The sequence below is a fragment of the Dermacentor albipictus genome, chromosome 10 (genome assembly GCF_038994185.2).
Source record: "Dermacentor albipictus isolate Rhodes 1998 colony chromosome 10, USDA_Dalb.pri_finalv2, whole genome shotgun sequence".
NCBI lineage: Eukaryota > Metazoa > Arthropoda > Arachnida > Ixodida > Ixodidae > Dermacentor > Dermacentor albipictus.
Window position 1 is genome coordinate 28,113,962 of NC_091830.1, and position 20,276 is coordinate 28,134,237.

The 20,276-nt window shown below is 46.4% G+C and overlaps 2 protein-coding genes across 6 annotated transcripts in view; both read right to left on the bottom strand.

Annotated features, from left to right (window-relative positions):
- Positions 1-372: 372 nt before the first annotated feature.
- Positions 373-14,691, bottom strand: LOC139050408 (tenascin-like). 2 transcript variants are annotated; one of them, XM_070526719.1, is made up of 4 exons: positions 14,556-14,691; positions 9,437-9,503; positions 5,941-6,256; positions 373-2,029 (listed from the first exon to the last, which is right to left on the bottom strand). In XM_070526719.1, exons 3-4 carry the CDS (start codon positions 6,126-6,128, stop codon positions 781-783), a joined length of 1,437 nt encoding a protein of 478 aa, XP_070382820.1. In that variant the 5' UTR covers positions 6,129-6,256; positions 9,437-9,503; positions 14,556-14,691; the 3' UTR covers positions 373-780. The 2 variants fall into 2 exon arrangements, with proteins under 2 accessions (XP_070382820.1, XP_070382819.1); XM_070526718.1 differs by lacking the exons at positions 9,437-9,503; positions 14,556-14,691 and adding an exon at positions 9,178-9,399.
- A 2,001-nt stretch (positions 14,692-16,692) lies between these two features.
- The window catches only part of LOC139050570 (uncharacterized), a 28,340-nt gene continuing 24,756 nt past the window's right edge, over positions 16,693-20,276 (bottom strand). For all 4 annotated transcript variants that reach the window (XM_070527116.1, XM_070527119.1, XM_070527117.1 and 1 more), the window contains 2 exons: positions 19,224-19,545; positions 16,693-17,444 (listed from right to left, as the gene is read on the bottom strand). In XM_070527116.1, coding sequence (XP_070383217.1) covers positions 16,979-17,444; positions 19,224-19,545 — 788 coding nt within the window. In that variant the 3' untranslated portion in view covers positions 16,693-16,978. The remainder of the gene's footprint in view (positions 17,445-19,223; positions 19,546-20,276) is intronic.

Here is a 20,276-nt window from a genome sequence, read left to right on the forward strand (position 1 = left end):
CCTCAAGCACAGTCAGACGTGCTACGTTAAAAGAAATTCGCATGGTTTAATTTAATGTAAGCTGATTATACGCGTTCTCTTGTTGCGATCGTATAGCTAGACTTTCAAAAAGGACACACGTGTCACCCTGCAAGCGTTTTCTGTTTATTTCCGAAGGCTTGTTAGCGTTCTGCACGCAAAGTATGAAACTGTGAAAACCGCACCGAAAGCACCAAGTGCACCACCGAATGATTATCAACAGCTGAAATATTTGCGCTTCGCAAACATCTTCATGCAACCTATGTTTTTTTTGCCACCAGTCTTGACATGCAAATCATATTGACCGCAAAAAAGACGGGAACAGAGGAAGAAAACACATAAACAGCACGGGCGGTAACTTTCAACTGTTTTATTCATAGTATCCAGTGGGCATATATAGGCAAAAAGAACATGCGCAGATCGCAGCAAACAAGAATGCACATCAGCTTATCGTGGCAACCAATTATCAAAAAAAATCTATTTCCGCTTGAAACAACCTAATGGAGGTATCGCTAACACAATCTAGGCCTGTCTTTTTTATGTGGTAAGCCTCCATCAGTTCACGTGCAGTCTGGTCATGGCTTCTGCCCAGAATCTTTATCTCCTCAAAAAGAGGTGCACAGCGACAGGCATTGCAGTGCGCAGGTAAGTGCGCCAATTCATCTTTCGTTAACTTTTGTTCATACTTTTGCCAAACTGAAGTTCTTCTGGAGTCTTGACATGGTTTCCCTTTAATCACCGCGCTGCGTGATCGCGCCAGCGTTAACTTGAAGCTGCAGTGACCATCCCAAGCGGTGAAGGCTGCGGGAGGCTCCTATTTCCCTCGTAATAGCACTGTTGCGGATCGACGCATATCAAAGGATTCTCCTTCAAAATAAAGTACCCCGCCTTGCAAACGCAACCCTGGCTCGCGCATATGGCCGCGCACGGGCGAGGATTCCTCTCCCAGCAAGTCGGCGGGCACAAACTCACGCATTCCGAGTACTCCTGGTTGGGGCCTTTGCAACGCTCCGGCAAGGCAGGACACTTATCAGGCGGCACGCAAATCAGCGGTTCATCACGTAACTGCACGTACCCAGGCTTGCAGACACAGCCTTGCCCTGCACATTCGTATGTGCACGTGCGAAGTGCCTTGCTTGCGCAAGTGATGGGACAGCGGGATTTACAAGACGTGTACTGCTGGTTGGGAGCCGGGCACAGCTTCGGCATGACCGGGCAAGCTTCCCGTCGAACGCAGATCAGTGGCGTCTCTTGCAGCTGCACGTAACCTTCCTTGCACACGCATCCTTGACCCGCGCAGTCGGCTGCGCACGGGCGCGGTCCGCTGACGGAGCAAGTGGCCGGGCAGCGGGATCTGCAGCGGGTGAAAACCTGGTTTGAACCCGGGCACTGCTCTGGCTGGGCAGGACATTCCTTCCTGCGAACACATATCAGCGGCTCCGCTTGTAACTGGACGAACCCTTTGTCACAAGCGCATCCTTGCCCTGCGCAATCAGAAGAGCAGTCTCGAGGTTTTGTGTCTGAGCAAGTGTCAGGGCAGCGAGACGTGCAGGTCGTGTAGATCTGGCCTCGACCGGTGCACAGTGACTTGGGCGGGCATTCCTGGGGTCGAACGCATACCAGAGGATCCGCCTCTAATTGAACGTAGCCCTTCCTGCAGACGCAGCCTCGTCCTGCGCACTGCCTAGTGCAGGAACGTGGCCTCTCGTTGGAACAAGTGACGGGACATTGCGATTTGCAAAACGTGTACTCTTGGTGGGGCCGCGGGCATGTTAGGTAGCGATCATGGCACTCGTCTTGATGGATGCAGATGAGCGGATGCATCGTTAACGCGACGTAGCCGGGCTCGCAGATGCACCGTGGACCACCGCAGACTGGCGGACACCATCTTGGGTGAGGATTACGGCAAGTCCGTGGACATAGCGGCGAACATGTTGTGAAAATCTGGTGAGCTCCAGGACATCTACGTGGACACAGAGCCGCATCTACGCATGGTCCCTTAGGGAAAGCCCTGCGAAAATTGGTGCACGAAAATGGCGAATTAAAATAAGTCATTGTGACAGTGAATGTTCAACTGTAGATTCTGGTTGTCACTATGACGTAGTACTCAGTATGAACAAAGCAAAGTGTTGTCGAGGTATCAGAAAATTTATTTTGTGAATATTATTATCGTAGTGTTTCTATATTTTTCAGTGTTAGCAAAAGTGCCAAGATTAACAAAATTGCTTCATTTTTGTTTGTCTGCGTGTGTGCGCATGTGATTCTTCGAAAATGTAGTGCACTTCTACTGGGAACTGCACTCGCGTGGACGCTTTTTCTACATGGCGCCTTAGAACCATAGTCCACACAGTGATAAACAATGAAAAAAAAGCACAATATACACTCAAAGCTTACGGCGGAACTATCACCTGTCTTGAGAATCTCATTTGTGTTGCTTTAAGTGCAGTGATAATTTGGCACGTGCTATATTGGAAACAACAAAATAATTTCGATAGTATTGCGAATTCCTATTATTTTAAAATGGGTGTGGGTACATGAATTCAGTTGCGTTTCTTGTGCACTTGGTAGTATTATTTTCACTAAATCAGTGACCTTTTAATTCTTCAGCTGCCTTTGAGTAATTGTCACAGACCTTAAACGCGCATCACATGCCTTAAAACTCAAGGGTACATATTATACAATTCGTGGAGTCATGAAAGTGCATAACCTAGAAAGATCAGTTTCTTTTCATTTCAGCCTGGTTCAACAGGGTAAGGGGCTGTGAGAGACAGAGAGAGAGGTAGAAAAATCAATAACATTTTATGAACGCCAAATTGAGCGAGCAGTTGATAAAATAACACGGTATGAGACAGGGCTGCTTGTATGTACCTACAATACTTGTAATCATTTTAAACTTTCGTTTAGCGTGCAAGAACATTAACCCTGTTGAATAAAAGCCAAAAGTGCTAAAATGTCACGTGCCTTGACACGTTTCCTAAGACATCCTAATTATGCTCCAATTAAGACTGACATAGTGTCGCACAGTAGTTCTGAAATTTCCGTTGGCCATCGGATTGCATGCATCTCAGGCCTAGTTGCCCACTAAACACGCTAAAACGCATGGGATAGCGGGGGAGAGGTTTTCCGCAGGAATACGTAAAATACTGGGACAGTAATAGGGGAACATGTTCTGCGGAATCCACAAGGTAGAAGTCTGATAAAAGGGGGAAAAGCATTAAATTAAGGGGTTTTACTTGCCAAAACGATGATATGATTGTAAGGTACGCAGTAGAGGGTGACTTCGGAAATTTGCACTACCTGGGGTCCTTTTATTTGCATTTTAATATAACTACATGGTTCTTTTCGCATTTAGACCCCACGAAATGCGGGGGGCCGAAATTCAATCCCGTGATCTAGTGCTTAGCAGCCGAAATCCTATAGCCACTAAGTAACCACGACGGGTGTGTGAAAAAGAAAATGAAGAGAGGAAGACCCATCCATTCTACGGCACTCGTAGGAATGTGAAAACTACTTGAATGATATTGTGCGCCAAAAAAAACGACACGGACGTGAGAGAAGACGACACACCAAGCGCAATAGTTTTGTCGTGCAATATCATTTAAGTAATGGATTACCAACTTGCCCGGAATGCTGCTCCCATGAATGTGAAAATGTTTATCTTGTAATTTTATGCCAAGCTCAGGCGAAACATTTTTCTCTTCATGTAACGAATGCGAAGGTGAACAATATGGAGGTCCACTGGCACAATGCACGGGGTCGTGCCTGCTTGAAACGCGAGCTGGTCCGGTTAAAGAAATCTTTGAAGGGCCCAGGCCGGTCCCCGGACTGATTCCCTCAGGCCGGGCTCGAACTTGAAACCGCGGTCCAGGGCCCATTCACTGATGATCCTAAGATAGAGCTTCGAACATACGGTGGGACTACGCATTTGTAGACGGCATCCTGGGCAAAGCTCAAGTGACAAGTTGGAGAAGCTGACTCTTAATTACCTTGGTAAGCAAAAAAATAAAAAATTTGAGAAATCAGAAATTCTGCTTCAAAAAGCAGAAATCATCATCAGCAGCAATGGCCCATATCCCTTAAGCAAGCAAAAATGCGATGGCTTATCTCTCTCCTAATGCAGAGGCTACAAGAACTAGTGAAGCGAATAGAGCATACATTCACTAAACCCCCGCACACAACGTACATAACAGCGTACGTTTCAATAAAGAACAAGCTAAAAACAAGCATCTTCGTCACCAGTGGCTCATACCTCCATAAGCAATGGCTGATACCCTCGTAAGCAAGCAAAAGATGCAATGGCTAATACCCACGTAAGGCAGAGGTTACAAGCGCTCAGCAAAGTGAAGCGAACAGTGCGTACATTCATTGAAATTGTCCATTGATATCACCCAGAACAGGCACGGTTAAAACAAACGTGAGAACCATAAATTAAGCAGTGTATGTCCACCTTAGTATGTATTGGTTTTGCAAGAGCTTCATTGGGCATCCACTTTCGGAGAGCCGGAATGGCGAGTTAGTTTTCCTATTGTTGACGCACAAACATGAAAAATAAATGCCACCATGGCCATATACACCTTCGCTGTAAGAAAAGAAGAGCCTATTCTAGAGATCCGTTTCAGAAAGTGCAGTCAAATCGAAGTGCCTTGCTGTTTCAGGGGACAAAGATCCACGCTACATTGCTTGCCTGAGAGCTATGTACACAGGTTCACAGAGCCTAAGTTTGTGATCGCTTTCGCTACTGATATAGGTGACAAACATGCCCAGTCATGGGAATCACGCTCGCTGAGAATTTTATTATCCAGGACACTCGTGCCTCGAGGTAATCAGCCGACAGTGCCGCGGTGATTGCACATGTCTTGCCTGCCCCTTTGCTTTCACCACTCGTTTAGCTCAGTTCTTGCCCTGTTGTTACTGCGGAAAGCTTCCGCAGAATGAGTCTGTTCTGGGGCTCTATAACGTAAAACTATTTCATTCTGTTTTATTCTAAGCTGCTGACGTCACACTTATGTACACACAGATGCGAGGATCGGGCGCTAAGCCGCAGCGCTATTCGAAAAAAGAACGGTCAATTTCTGTTGCTTACAACGCGAATAACATTGCTTACATTTAGCAGTTTTTCTTGTCTAATTGGCTGACACAAGGCGAGGCGCGCTCTAAAGTGCAGACGGTTTCGATGGGCCCGAGCCAGCATGGTGAAAGCAGATAGCCGGATGAGGAGGGTTGCGGCGGGGTCTGGGACGGGTCCGCTTCCCCTTACTTGCGGTGGCTGGTCTAAAATCGTCATCGCGTGCAACGGAACGTTAAAAATGCCCCTCAAACGTATCCTCAGCAAAGATTATTTGCAACGGAGATGTCATTCATGTGCCCAAAACGTTCAATAACTGTATACTGCCAGGCTAACATGTTTAGTGTGTGCAAATAAGTCTATGTTTCCTGGCAGCTTCGAGTTGCCAGTGCCAGAGTGGTGGGCAGGCAGCCGTTTTCTACTCCTTTCAGAGCGGGTCAGTGCCCGGCTTTTCAGAAAAATAAGTCAGTTACGTTCGGCATGATAATGCGTCTTTAACGCGTACACGTCACTTTGACACGCTGAGCTTTCGCGGTTTCATGACGTCGAGTGACAGATAGGCGAATTAGGTGCATGACGAAAACGTTTGACCAATAGCAGAGAGCTAATAGCGAAGGCACCAGATGAAAAAAAAAATTATTTTTTTCTTTCATTTGGTCAAATCATGCATAATCAGCGTATACATATCATATAATAGGGGGCGTTTTTGCAGATTTTGTAACGTCCATTGACAGCCAGATGAATAGGTAGTGGTCCGAAAATATTTTGTGCTATAGCGGAGGGCTAATTGCAGAATTATAATTGGAAAGTCTGGAATAGCTTTACGTAATAGCGGCCCTCAAGACGGGCAGGCTCACCTGAGAAATCCTGGTGCGCATGCGCAACCTTTTACGCACTGCTGGGTACAGGCCGCAGGTGCTAACCAGCCGCAGATGTGGGGACATGCCGAGGAACAAGGGTTGAAATCCATGTTGGTGGTGAAAAGGCAGTCATAGCACTGTTCTATCCTGATGCATTGTCCCCAAGCGTTGCGTACGTAGCCCATCTTGCACAAGCAGGAGCGCTGTTTGTATACCTCTGGAAGGCTGGCCAGCCATGGCTTGCAAAATTTATCCACGCGTGGTATACCGTTCGGGGCAGGGACCTCTAGACTTCCACACTTGGAAAGGTGACCTAAAAAGAAGTGTATCACAACAGGGACTGTGTATACTTTGCTTCGAAGTTCCTGAAGAACACTGCTTGAAAGAGCCCTGTAGCACTTTTTGAATGTTTTAAGAAGATATTGCCGAGCTATCGTACACAGAGACGGCTATGAAAGTGTGGGTCAAACAGTACTGCACTATATGCAACAAGGACTTTACAATCTCATATAGAAAAGAGTGAAAAATCACTTGCTATCGCTCCCGTAATGCCGCCATGCAGCATTGCGCTATTGCCTGATTTTGTGATGACGAGAGCATTGTCAGAAAGACATAATTGCCAATTTTGAGTTACATAAACGAAAAGTATATATGTCTGCAATTTCTAAAGCACGAAAATCGTTTCCATCTTTGCACTACGCGTAGCTGCGTCGGCTGCGCATGCTATCTACAACAGGGGCGTTCTGCGTAGCCTAGTCTAGCCTAGTCTAGCGTAGCCTAGTCTAGTCGTAGCCTAGGAGAGGCAAAAAAAGAGACAGAAACCCGGGTATTCTTGCGATCAGACCATTTATAGTTGAAGAATAAAAAAGAAGTGCGGGATGAGATTCGTGAGACGTCGTCCTTAAATAGTAACGCCATTCTATAGCTGGAGAAGTACTTCAGGGCCCCTTGACGCTCAGCTATCCGCCGCACTGGATATGAAGCTTTTTCCGTGCTGCTTGCTGCAACCTTTCTATCATAAATTTTGGGTTTTCCATAGGAGAACCAAGATCTAACTTTGAGGCACGCTTGTAGTGGGGGGACTTCATATAAATTTCGACTACTTGTCTCTCTTTAGCTTGCACCCAATGAACGGCCCACTGGTGTTCTCGCATTTCTGCCCATCGAAATGCAGTCAGTGGACGGCTGGCATATGATCCCGCAATCTTTTGCTTAGCAGCGCAATGCGAAAGAGACTAAGCAGCAACGGCGTGTCACTTTTCAATATGATTGCTTGTCGCTGATGCAGCATTTCGATGGGAGCGAAATCAAAGTGGACATATAATATTGTTGTTTGTTTGTGATTGCATGCGCGAGTGTTTATGTGTGTGGCAGGTTAAAATAGACAGGATATCATTTCTTTAGCTGCGCCAAATTTTTTTTAAGCTTATCCTCTGGCAGATAGCACAGTTCTAACCCTTGAGCAATATTACTCGGTCAGGCGGCCATTGCTCTTACGAGAGAACAAAACGTCCAGTTGAATAATTAACGTAATTCCGACAATTATATTGCTAATTAATTAATGTACGTCACATATTTCAATCTACGAGTTATAGCCGCTGAGTTCTCCCGGCGCGTCCAATCGAAGCAAATTCTCTGCACAAAACCAGTTCCGAAATATTAATTTTAAAATTTTCTGACGAAATGCATCGGCGTTCCAGCTACTTTTTTAAGAAACCCCTGTTTTATGCACAGATGCACAAAAGTGCGCACCTAATTCACACCTAATGCGCACCTAATGCGTGGTCGTGGACGCAGGTCAAGAGGCATTGATATCTATTCCTTGCATGTAGGCCTTTTAGCTTGCCATATTGAAGAATTCTACGACGGACACCCCAAGGAGTCCACCGAGAATAGGATTATTTTTACTGAAATCTTATTACTTCAGTAACTAAACGAGATGCATGCGCTTTTGAGCAACGTAGTTCATGTGATGACGACGACGTTTCGACATCGTTTCTTCCCACATGGTTCCTTCACAAGATAATTGTTAAAGTGTACTCAAAAACTGAGTTGGTGCCACGTGAAGGGACATGACATGTAGAAACGGAAAAAGGCGAATGCCGGCACTGAATTCCAAGCACTTAAAAGTCAGGGCCGGTGCTGATAGTTTGTGTACCTATTCCTTCTATCTAAATTGCGTGATGCACTGGTCGAAATGTACACCGCAAGGTGCGGAAAGAAGAGACACAGGAAAGTAAAAATTTTCGTTTTCCTGCTTTCTTTCTTGTTTCTCGATTTCTTTTCCACACTTGCGGCCTACCCTTCGCGCAGTACACTGCATAATTAAGCATGAACTAAATAGCCTGCCGAAATGTACGTCTTCTTCTGTCTTTTGTCATTGTGCAAATTTAGTTTGCAGATAGAAGTTCAAGCTCGAGCGGCACATTAGCTTTCACGTTTATCGCTAGTTGAGCGCTTCGGGCTTAAAGAGGCCATAGTTATTGAAATGAAGAATCTCGCCACCGAGCAGATTCACGGAAGACACTTAGGACGCTTTAGGGCACGAGCTTCCATCATTACAAAACTCACTGTTCTCCTATTGCGGCGAAGCACGACTCCGCTCTTCGGTAAACACAGCCGGCGCTTCCCGATATGCTTAATATCACTGAGTTTTTTTTTATTTTTTGCAGGAACATGCGCATGAGAAGCGTTACTGCAGTTTCTACGAAATTGAGGTGCACCTAATGAGCGAGAACGTACTACCCTTGCTTTCAAAAGGTGAAGCGCCAACAGTGATGGCACAATAAGAAGGAACAAAGAATGGACAAGGCGCCTTGTCCTGTCTTTGTTCCTTTTTGAAAGCTGTGCAGCAACTAGCCCCAGAGCGTGTTTTAGTGTACTACACTTGATACATCACGGCAAGAGTGACCACCGAGAAGCTTGCGGGCCGCACGTGAAGTACGGTAATTGTGTCTAAGATGTTAACCGTTTCAAAGCAGCTCCTACAACTTGGAGTGACACTGACAGAGGGCGTGGTGAAACGCTTCACCATCTCAATTATTCGACGTGCCCTAAAACTGCGTAAAGAAACGTTGTTGAAGCGGGCAACCAGGTCCATTAGGCGAGAGGTCCTGCTCAGCACTTTGCCCCATTTGGTTTGTAAGTTAACCGAATGGTTTTATTTTCATTTGTTTAAATTTGTAATTCCTAAAGGGTCAAAAAGAATATCAACACCTTGATTACTTCACCTACCTGTAAATTTTGCATTTGAAGTGACAACGCCAACAAACAAAATTAGTGACGCTCTGTTTGACACTCTAAAGAACATTAGCTGTGCCACAAGCTCCATTTCAATAAAAGGGCCAGGCAGTAATTGGTAATGTCAAGCACAGAACGTTGAATCCGTTCGTGCTATTGTCGTTCTACAAGACTTCTTTCTCCTCTTTTGGACGAAGCCGCTTTCGGTTACGCTTGACGTTGATACTGCACAAACTAATCGGACAATACTTACGAGTCACTCACGCGTGGAAGGCTGGTTGGGAAGAATTGGACCATTCATGCGGTTGACCCGTGTGACCCTGTAGGAAGAACAGCGAAGAGAGAGACGAACAATAGACAATGTTGGGATGCAGCTGTGAACGTCTAGTACGTCTGCATGAACCGTCATGTACCACCTGCGTTCTTCTCTTCAATGCATCCTTATGCCTCTATGTGGTACGTGAAGCATCTCTACGTTGGCCTAAAATGGCCCCACAGCAACCGCAAGAAAGAAAAAAAAAAGGTTCAAACTCTTTTCTTTCGCGCTCGTGCCTAGTGAATATTCTAGTGACAAGGCTCTGCTCTGCACGTGTTTGAAGGGCAGACGTAGTTTGAACTGGAGATTTGTCCTCCATGTTATGAAGAAAGAAAGAAATCTATCGCGCGATAACTAGTTTGTCTTGAGCCTCTGACGGGAAGCTTTCCAATGCACTTGCGGCGTCCTAGAAACTCATGTACCTGTCAGTAATTTCTTTTTGGACGCACAGTCGCTGCAAGTCGCAGCAACGTGAACGTTTCGGTGAATACAGTCCTACCGCGGTGTGTAAGCCGTGAGGTGCAGAACTTGGAATAAAAATACCAGTATAAAACGTTCTCGCGCGCACAATAAAGAATGGGGGGGGGGGTATCGTTAGACGTCTAAATTGGCAACTTTCACACCTTTCAACAATGTGAATATATCATGGCTCAAAGAAATTACTTGACTATGAGGACACCAGAAATTCCTGTCTACCGATATTTCCTGTTTTTGCAAAAGAAGGCAAGCACGAGAAAAAAAAACGAGAAAGAAACTATCCATGCCTACTTTGGCGAAAGAATCGCGGCCCCTTCGACATATGTTACCCGCCGTGGTGGCATGGTCGTTTTGGCGTAGTGCTGCTAAGCATGAGGGTGCATGATCAAATCCAGGCAGCGGCGGCCGCATTTCGATGGGGGTGAAATGCGGAAACGCCCTTGTGCATTGCTTTCGGTGCACGTTAAGATAGCCTAGGTTACCAAAATTATTCTGTAGTTTCCTCTACGGCACGCGTCATGGTCGCATGCCCACCGAGACATACATCCGCGTAAAAAAGGCGAGGCCTGCGCCCCTCAGCGGTTGTTGCCAGACCGGCGGCGCGGCACTCGAGTTGCCCCGGTAAACGCTCTTGTTCGAATTCGGGACTGTAGTCCGTCTTTCCGCACGGCTGCGAACAGGTACAGCAAGCGAACCCCATAAATATCAAAATTTAACTTTTTTTACCATATGCGGTCTAGGTTGTATTCAAATAGTGGAAAAAAAAATAGGTGGCCCCTTTTGGCCATTTCAAATCCATGATACCTTCGGTACGTGCTTAGATCATCCTTCGATTATCCCCTGTAAATTAATATTTGCGTGCCTGAAGCTAAATCCTTACTAAATGAAGACGTTAATGCACGCGGACACGAAACATTCAACGATCTGTGAGCGTGTGCATAACAGCATTCTTTAGCCGTCTAACGAAACAAGCGCCTGGTGCCGAGACATGGCACTGCGCAGGCGCGTCCTTTCGTGTAAGTGTGCGTGACATTGCGTTGACTTCTCACCAGTCGACTGTCCGGATCGCGATGAATGCAAAATATTACTCTAGAAGAGCGGTGTCGCTTTCAGACTTTGTCACCTGCTACCCGCGATTCTTCACTTGGAGAAGAGTGTCTGTTTCAGCCGATGAAGCATGTGGCGAATGGTTGCACGTGACAACAGCTGAAACAGACGCTGGTGTCCTTGCGTAATATTTTGCGCTGATTTCTCTTCCGACAGAATGATGGCCGGGAGCGGGCGTAATGGCACGCTCACGACTACGAAATGACGTGCATGTGCATTGACATGTCTCGCCTCCTGGCGCTTGCTTCGTTAAAAGGTGCAAGAGTGTAGTTTCTCACGCCCCCGCCCACAGATTGCGCAAAAGATTTTTTTCCCTTTACAAGGTTTCGAGATCATCGCCATATGCCTTGGCATCCTTGTGTCTTCTGTCCAAGTTTCTTGTTCTGATTGCTGCTTTAAGTAATGCAAGGTCACCAGCTGGTTCAGATTACTGTCGTGTGGAGACAAACCGACCAGAAACGATATCGGATCTTATTCTCTATATCGCACTTGCAATGGCCACATAAGCCGGGTTTGTTGATCTGGTATATCTTAGGACGCAGCCGTTGGGCGCCCGTTCCTGCGGCGAACGTTGACGTCCCTCGTAACCGAACGAAAAAGCACAGCAAAGGATGAAAGAGCGAAAGCGGAGGGCAGCGGATGATGAAACATGGCGATAGCTAAGGAAGCGCCAGGAGGAAGGCGGAGGAGGAGAGTGCAGCGGAACCATGAGGCGGAAACGGAGGAGGAGTTACGGCGAAAGCGTGAGAAGAAAAGCGTAGTGCCTTCCAAGACGGGCTCTGCCGTGACGCTGGGTACGACATGGCGCTGAAGTAGCTGGCGTCGTCAGCTGAACGATGACGCCACCGATACCATATGTGGAAACAGCGCTGCATGAGCGGAGGTCTGTCTGCGGCGGCTGCTGTGAATCACGCTCACGCGTCACCCACGCGCTGCCTCTTGCGATCTCCCGATTATTGAGGCAGTCATGACACACTTCGCTCCGTTTGCAACGCGACGCACGAGACAGATTGTCCACGCCAACCAATATATCGCGAAATGTAAACATGTATAGAGTGGCGCTCGTATTTCCCCTTAGGGTGTACCGTAGTCGTTGGTGAACTTTTTGAGGCTACTGCTCTAGGGAACGATGCTTCGTTATTTTGTCTCTTCTAAGGCTCACAGCAAGAAGAAAAGCTTTAATAAAGAATAGTCCGGCAGTTCTTGATGTGGTGGCTTCAGGTGACGGCTCGAAGTTCATGGACTCGAGCGGCATCCTCGGCTTGCCGGACGGCCCAGAGCTGGTCTGCCAGCTCTGAACTTCTGATAGCCGCCTCCCAGCGGCGGCGACGCCTACGGAGAAGGTCCCCGGCGGCTCCCGCATCCGGGGCGGCGTCGGGAAGAACGGAGCTCGAGCCTTCTCCTACTCCGGCAACAGCCGTGATTGCAAGGAAATACTTGAGCTTGCTTTTCTGATTTGCGCCACCCGTGTAGTTCAATCCGTTCAGGTTAAAGGTCCCCAGGTTGTCCAAGTTATTATGGAGTCGTTCACTTCCACGTTCATCATAATCCGATCCTTGTTCTGACACGACACACTCCCCAGCTATTTAATAAGCAGCGCTGCCAGAACTTGGAGACCTCCGTCTACAGGAAAACCTTCTTACCCAGTTTCTATCAGTACGTCTATGAATTCCTCTCTGGTTTTCTGGCATTTCCAGAAAACTCAGTACTCTCGTGTGATGAAAAACACGTTCAAAATCTTTTCTGGGTGTTGTACCTTACAATGTGCAATTGCGAAGTAGCCGCTAGTGGACGGGTGCTTGGACGACCTAATATATTGCCCCCTCATGGTCATCAGGCAAAAGCTACCAGCCTATGCTAACGCCTGTAAAAAATGTAAGGTCTTCTTAGCGCTGACTGACAATAAATTTTCTTATTTGACCCATCCACGTAGGTGTCGAACGCATGCCCGCGTCTTGGTCGCACACGCATGCCTATGATGACGTATACGAGCATAGGCAGCTCGCACCAGCTAGAGCATGCTACAACGCCCTCGTTTATAAGCCCAGCGTCGACGACAACGGCCCCTGAGGACTCCAAGAAAATTAGGCATCAAAAATGACCTGGTTTATGACCCTTGGTTTATCGTTTATCAGATAGTTACGCAATGGGCTTTGCCGAGCTAAAGAACGGCAATGCTCAGCATTCTGCGAGTAATATCGGTACCGCGAACGACGAGGGATGTGGAGCATGCGCACTTGGACAATTTTCGATCTCGGATACTCTTGCCGCATGATAAGCAAGAGGCGATTCGACTGCGAATGTTAAGAGTCCTTCCCGTCCTACTTGCGAGGGATCAAAAGTTCCATAATCGCTAGGCTGCTTGTTCTCACGTTGCCGTAAACATTGCGAAGCGTCAGGGTAAGTTGTAAATAATGTTCTTTTATGGGTCACAGGGCTTCCACGGACACAGCAAAGTGTTTTTATCACTAAATATATAATGTGCAGTTTAAAAGATTCCGTGACTGATAGTTCATCAAATCACGCACGTAATTGCTTTACTGAGGCTAGAAAGAATGCTTTAATGCGGGCATATATTATTCACCATATATTCTTCACGAAACGCACTTGACCAGTGCGTGGTGTATCCTCAGACATGTCGAGAGACAATCAACCATTCTCAACAGAGAACTGCGATTTGGGCACCAGGCTAGCCAGCCGTTCTTCAAGCTTGCCATATTCACTCGACCGCTTTTTTTTTTTAAGATGGGAACTCGTGACAGCTGAATCCTGGAGGTCTCTGAACACGTAGCACTCGATTTCCGCTGCAGAAAATACAGCTTCGTACAGAATGTGGCATCAAATATGTAAAAGGGGCTTTAGGAACCTATTCGATGTCTCATTGGGCTCGAAAGGTGTGGAAATTTACTTCGCAGGAACATATATGTAATCAATAATATAATAGGTATAGGAGAATTGCCGTTGTGTTAAGGGAACTACTGTGGCAATAATAGTCAGCTTTTGCAAGGCACCATTCGTCGACATTCTTCTATGTGCATCTGTGGCTCATAAGTATTTTAAGCAAGAAAGCCTCTTCAAACCCATATTAAGGCTTGTGTTTCCGATCACTTCTGGTAACTTCAGTTCTTCATGTTCCTGTAAAACTCTTTGGGCGAGCTGTGTTCTTAAATCCTACAAACGTTAAACTGTCAGATGAACAGCTTAGTGCCGTTGCCAATGAAAACACACGAAATGTTATATGCCTCTAGAAAACGATTAGAAACGATTAGAAGCCGAAGTGGTGGGCTCCGGATCAGTTTAGAACACGTGAATTTCTTTTTCTTGCACCCTAAATCATTTGACGCGAGCGTGATCCTACTTTTGCCACATAGAATGCGGACAATGCGGCACGGAATCAGGGGCCTCATAAGGTAAAGCTATTTAATTCTGGTTTTGTTCCACTCTCCTGACGGCAAAATATATAACCGCTTACGCAAGCACAGGCGGCGACCTCCAACGTTGCTTGAACAGCCGAATCAAATGATCTCCTTCGCTTATAGCAGACGACTATTGTGTCTGAAGTACTATAGCGCCAAACAGACGACACAAGAAGAAGAGACACGGACGAGCACTCATCCGTGTCTCTTCTTCTTGTGTCGTCTGTTTGGCGCTATAGTACTTCAGTAATGCACCAACTAGCCCAACAAAAAGTTTTGCTGGACTATTGTTTCCTTGTCATGCAAATAGCATTAACTGCGGGATAGGTTTTCCTTGCTTGTCATGCAAATAGCATTAACTGCGGGATAGTTTTTTTTATCCATTTGGCCATTTGGCAGTGATAGCAGATAATCGGGAGAAGGGTGTTGTGCCAACGTCTCCGATTGGTCCACTTCCTCTTGCATAGCTTACGGTGGCTCGTCTACGATTGTGGCGGAGTTCAGTAGGGTGTTATAAATACCGCCAAGACGAATTCTCACTGAAGAAGAGCTCGCAGAGCGATGTTGTATGCGGGCCGAAAAGGATTAACAATGTTGTACTGTGAAGCAACTTTTCATATACGCAAAAAAAATATTCTCCCTGGAGGCTTCGAGCACCGAAAATAGCGGACAACCGTCCTCATTTCTTTTGTAGCGGCGTCAGTCACCGGCTAATAAAAAATGCAGTTTAGTTTGGCATAATAGTTTGTCTTTATTGCATATACATCCCTTTAGCGTGGTGACCTTTTGGCAATTTTATGACGTCATATGAAGAAAAGGCAAAGTGGGTGTGGCCAGAAAGCTTTTTATCAATACCGAAGGGCTAATGTCAATGAAGGTGCTGACTTGGAAATACATTTTTGTACTTTGATCAGCTTCTTCGGGCATACTTAGTTTGTACAGGTGATTTTTAGATGGAGCGTTTTCACGCTTGGGGCAGCGTGGTGTGTCAGACAAACAACCGGGACGTAGGCCGAAAATTTTCAACCCATCTCGGAGTGCTAATAACGTAAACGGAATAGAATAGATTGGAATGGTTGTATGTCATAGTGCCCCGGCAGCGGAATGCTTTATTCATAGAGGCAGCTGTCTGAATATATGGCGCCATGAAAGTATTTCGCGATAATTGCGGTTTTTCGTACTGGAGACGGCAGAGGTGTCTCGCCGACTTGCATCGCAAGGACAGCGCTTGCCACCCCCATACGATTTCGTATATGCCTGCACACTTAAGGAAATGCTCACATGGCCTTGAAGTTGAAAGTCGACACTAGCTGAGCCCGTGAGATATTGATATAGGAGCGGACAGCGCAGTGTGGTCACGTGGACTACCACACGCAGAGGCGTGATAGGTTATGTGTCACCATCTGGATCCGATCTGAATGGTACTAAGATAATAAATTTTCAACTTATGGGAAAGGGAATCAAGTTTATTGAAAACTGGTCCGGCAGCTTTCCTACGTGGTGAGACGGCAGAAAGAGGATTGACCCCTGCGCCATGCCACCCTCCGTCGATGATGATGGCTGTGGGGATGCCTCAGATGACGGCTTGTCGTCCTTGGGCATGGGCGGCATGTTCGGCTTTCCGGACAGCCAGAAGCTGGTCGGCCGGCTCATCGTTGGTGAGGACCACCTCCCAGCTGCGGCGAACCTATGAACCGCTTCATTTGCACCCGCGTATTTTATGTGAGCGCGCTGAGTGAATTCAACTACGTATTTAGAACGACCTTTCTCTCTTATTGTGGTTTTGTTTGCTGCCATTACCAGACATTTTTTGCGTTTAACATTAAAAAATAGAAATTACGGATTGTGCTTGGTGGTATCGTGCAGTAGTGTGGTGGCTGACCATGTTGCAATTCGAAAGAAAAAAATGGAAAGGTATTAAAAACTGGTATATCTTGAGTGTACTTTAGAACATATGAACATGTGTTTTGGCAAGCGATTAATTGTGCAAGTTAAACATGGTATATTCGTGCAAATGTGACATATTCATGCCTAAAAGTGTATGGTTCATTCTTAGAAAGCTTTTTTAGCATCATTTTGAAGAGCTCCTACTTTGGAAGGGGCAGACCATTTTTCTGGGTAGGTGTTGCACTAGACGTGACTACAGAAGAAGCATCCATCAAAGAAGCTGCTTAAAAGGGGATCGTGTCACACTTGGCAATTCATATGGACCTTTATTTTTTCCGGACGCATGAGCCTTAAGCATGCGCAATTTCCTCATTTATAGACGAAAGCATTCCGCAAATATTTATGGATAGTTGCATTTTCAAATAAAACTTGCTCGGAGGGTTCATGGGGTTAAACCTATTGCTCCAAACTAGGACAGGTGTTGACGCTTCGAACACAGTAGGTCGAAGAAATTCGTCTACTTGCGTCTTTTCATTAAAAAGAAATCTAGGCCTTTGTGAAACCGCCATCGCACCACAGCAGGAAGTCACGCTTACGGCGTCTTGGTGTGTATCAAATGGGAAGTGTGGTTAAGTGCACCGCACTGTGCGCGGTGGACGCAGACAAGTGGACTGGAATTCTGGATAACAAATCCCGGCTTGCAGGTGCATCCAGCGCCAGCACAACCTGCCGCACACACTCGAGGCTGTTTGTCCCAACAAGTCTCCGGACAACGGGACCTGCATGGGGTGTACACTTGGTTCTCTCCGTGACACCTGCTTCGAAATCCTGGGCATTCTTCCGGCCGAACGCACACGAGTGGTTCGTGCTGCAAGATGACGTAGCCAGGCTTACAGACGCATCCTTCGCCGGCGCAGAACTTGGGACACTGCGTTGGGAACGGGTTCGCGCAGGTCGCGGGACATGGGGAGACGCAGAGAGTGAAGTGCTGGTTGTGACCGGAACACCCCGGCAGGCATTTCTTGATGCTGACGCAAGGGCCGCCGTTGGGATGCACCCTGCAAGGATTCAAACAAAAAAACAAGATGGAAACTGTGAACCGAGCACTGGAGCCACAGCCACTCGAGAGGGGTGCCCTTTTTTCCGATTTTGTAGATAACAAGAACTGCATACGGTGGCTACAATGCCTGAAGTATTTTAAACAGTGCGCTTAGTTTTAAACCTAAAATTTCAGATTTAAGCTTGAGAAATATAATGCATAGCCTCTTATTGGGCTTTTGGTACGAGGGAGAGAAGTTTCAATAGCACAATGTTCAGTAAAACAATTGCTGAATAATCATAAGCGTACTTCTGAAGTTCAAACTAAAACAACATTGCATTGTGTTTTGAAAGTGTACTTTCCGCAGCCAGAAATAACTGTAAGCAAGTTGTTCTAATTCTAGCTCGACGTGTAACTGTACTTGACCATTACGATTACGGAGTAAAGCAGTGGTAGCAGCCCACCAGGCAGGCTTAAACGTTTTCGTTATTTTTCGTTTGATCGGCAGGCAGCATCGAGGTTACTAAACTTCATGGGATCATTCCAAACTCAGTTTTCGAGCCAGGTTTCATCTCATGCATGCTATAACATGACAACTGGCCCTGCAGTTACTTGCGTTTTGCTCACGTAAGTGCCACTGCGACTGACGCCGAATTTAGGCCTAGATATACGCGTTGAGAACATCCAAGTTCTCGCGCTATAGTTATTATATACCTACAAGTTACACATAAAATGTAAAAATGCGCGCCCAAATAAGTGTTAGAACGTTTATGGCCATATTAGGACTTGCCTCGCTTCTCTTATATCACACACTGATAGCGATTGCGGCGCAAATATACTCCGTTGTTTATGGTGTCCCAGGCAGCGGCCGCCGAATTCACCCTCTGTGTAATTCGGCACGTCGATTGCATGGCCCACAGCAGCGCGGTGATCGGCTGTCACTGAGCCAGGCACGGGTGCAAACAACGCGCGCGTGGAACGCACCCTAACACCCCCCCCCCCCCCCCCCACCGGGCACCCACGCTCTTTTTGTAGATACAAACACTTAATAATGATTAGCAACGCCATAATCAAATAAGGTGATTCTTCAGTGGGCTGCAGCTACTCAGCGATGGTTTGCAAGTGCAATCTACGTATATGGTATAGGGACAGCTGCCGCATTACAGAGGTATTCAGCGAATGCTGGGATAGGCTCTTGTGCTGCAGTCGATACAAACATACAGACGAGCAAACCTTCATCGTGTATGTATATATATATATATATATATATATATATATATATATATATATATATATATATATATATATATATAAATATATATATATATATACGATCCAAGCGGTCTCTCAATATCTCTGTAATGCGGCAGCCGTCCCCATACCAGGCCAGCGAAGTTTCCAATTAAAGCACATCACCTCTCTGCCGTCATGACGTAAATTAGCTTTTTCTTGACACTCATTGACTAATAGACCATCACTGTTCTGTCCTATTGGTTGCATGGCCCTGCCCAACTCCATTTCTAGAACAAGGATGTCAGCTTACCCCTCTCTCTCGAATCCTCACCGCAGTTTTCATGTTTCCTAACGTTACCCATAATATTGTTTTTTTCGTTCCATCATTATTTTTAAGCCACGTAAGTACTGAGTGTATTGTTAGACAAAATAATACAGGTAGGTGCGTTGATAATGGCGCAGAAATATGCACAAGCCTAAGTCTTATGACGGACGTGGTCGATTAGCGTATACGGCGGCATCATCGCTGCTAAAAAGCTCAAAGCGTACATATAAACCAGCGTACCTAATGTAGCCCGGTCTGCAGGCGCACTCCTGGTAGCACGTGTCCGGGCAGTTCGTGTTTATGGGCTGGTTGCACACGAGAGGGCACTGCGATTCGCACAAGTTGTAGTCCATGTTGAGGTGGTGCTTGTCGATGCAGTGGTAGCACTGGTCGTAGCTTATGCAGTCGCCCCATGAGCTGCGTACGTATCCTGGCGCGCAGACACAATCTGGGCGCATGCGCAGTACTGTTCTCCAAGTGGCCTCCGGATGACAGAAGCGGTCCCTGTTGTGTCCACGGTTGGGCACTTCGTGATGACCGCAGTGCACCATCTTCAAGTGATCTGTTTGAGAAAAATGAAAAATAATTAGAAGTTATGCCGATTCAAGGCACATCACTGAATAATTGTGAACTCAAGTTTTCGTGAGTAATAAGGACTATTTGATGCTATACCAAGACTGCTTTGCTTAGATGAGTTTGATGCAGGAATCGGTGAGATACGCCCATTCCGGAGGATTGCCGACGGACGGGCGCACAGCCTATGCCACATACTCAGTGGCTAAACAAAAAAAAATTAAAGTGACTAAAAAGAAAATAAAGTGTCTAAATCCAGCAATGAATTATATTTCATGATTTCATTAAGAGATGGGTATTATTTAGAGATTCTTACCTGCCATTATCATTGCTTGCTCAGAAGAAAGGGGGGCATACTTTTCGAGCATACAAGGTTCATACAGGCCAATTCGCGGGTGCTTTCTTATAACCTTTGCGTTTACATTCAGAAACATATCCGGTGACATAGCAAATGACACAACAGCCAGGCAGCCACGTCAAGCGCGGCTTCGCTTTCGTAACTGGGCTTTAAAGCCGTGGGAACTCATGTAAGGATAATGATTGACACAATACTATTTGGTAGGGAAGTAACTCTCACAACCTTAGGTTATTTCAAGCGCATATTAATCAGGGTAAAGGGTTTTTCGTTTTCCTGCAGTATGTCACCGTCTGAACGCGACCACGAAACGGCAACTCCAACACGCTTCCTGGTTCTCCCACAACAACCGATCGCCAAAGAAT

Coding starts and splice junctions, on each gene's coding strand:
- LOC139050408 (XM_070526718.1), bottom strand. CDS start 9,274: ATGGAGCTTGTGGCACAGCTAATGTTCTTTAGAGTGTCAAACAGAGCG. Junction 6,257..9,177: donor TTCAAATGCAAAATTTACAG/GTAGGTGAAGTA, acceptor ACTTCTTTTTAG/GTCACCTTTCCAAGTGTGGA. Junction 2,030..5,940: donor TGCGCACCAGGATTTCTCAG/GTGAGCCTGCCC, acceptor CAATTTTCGCAG/GGCTTTCCCTAAGGGACCAT.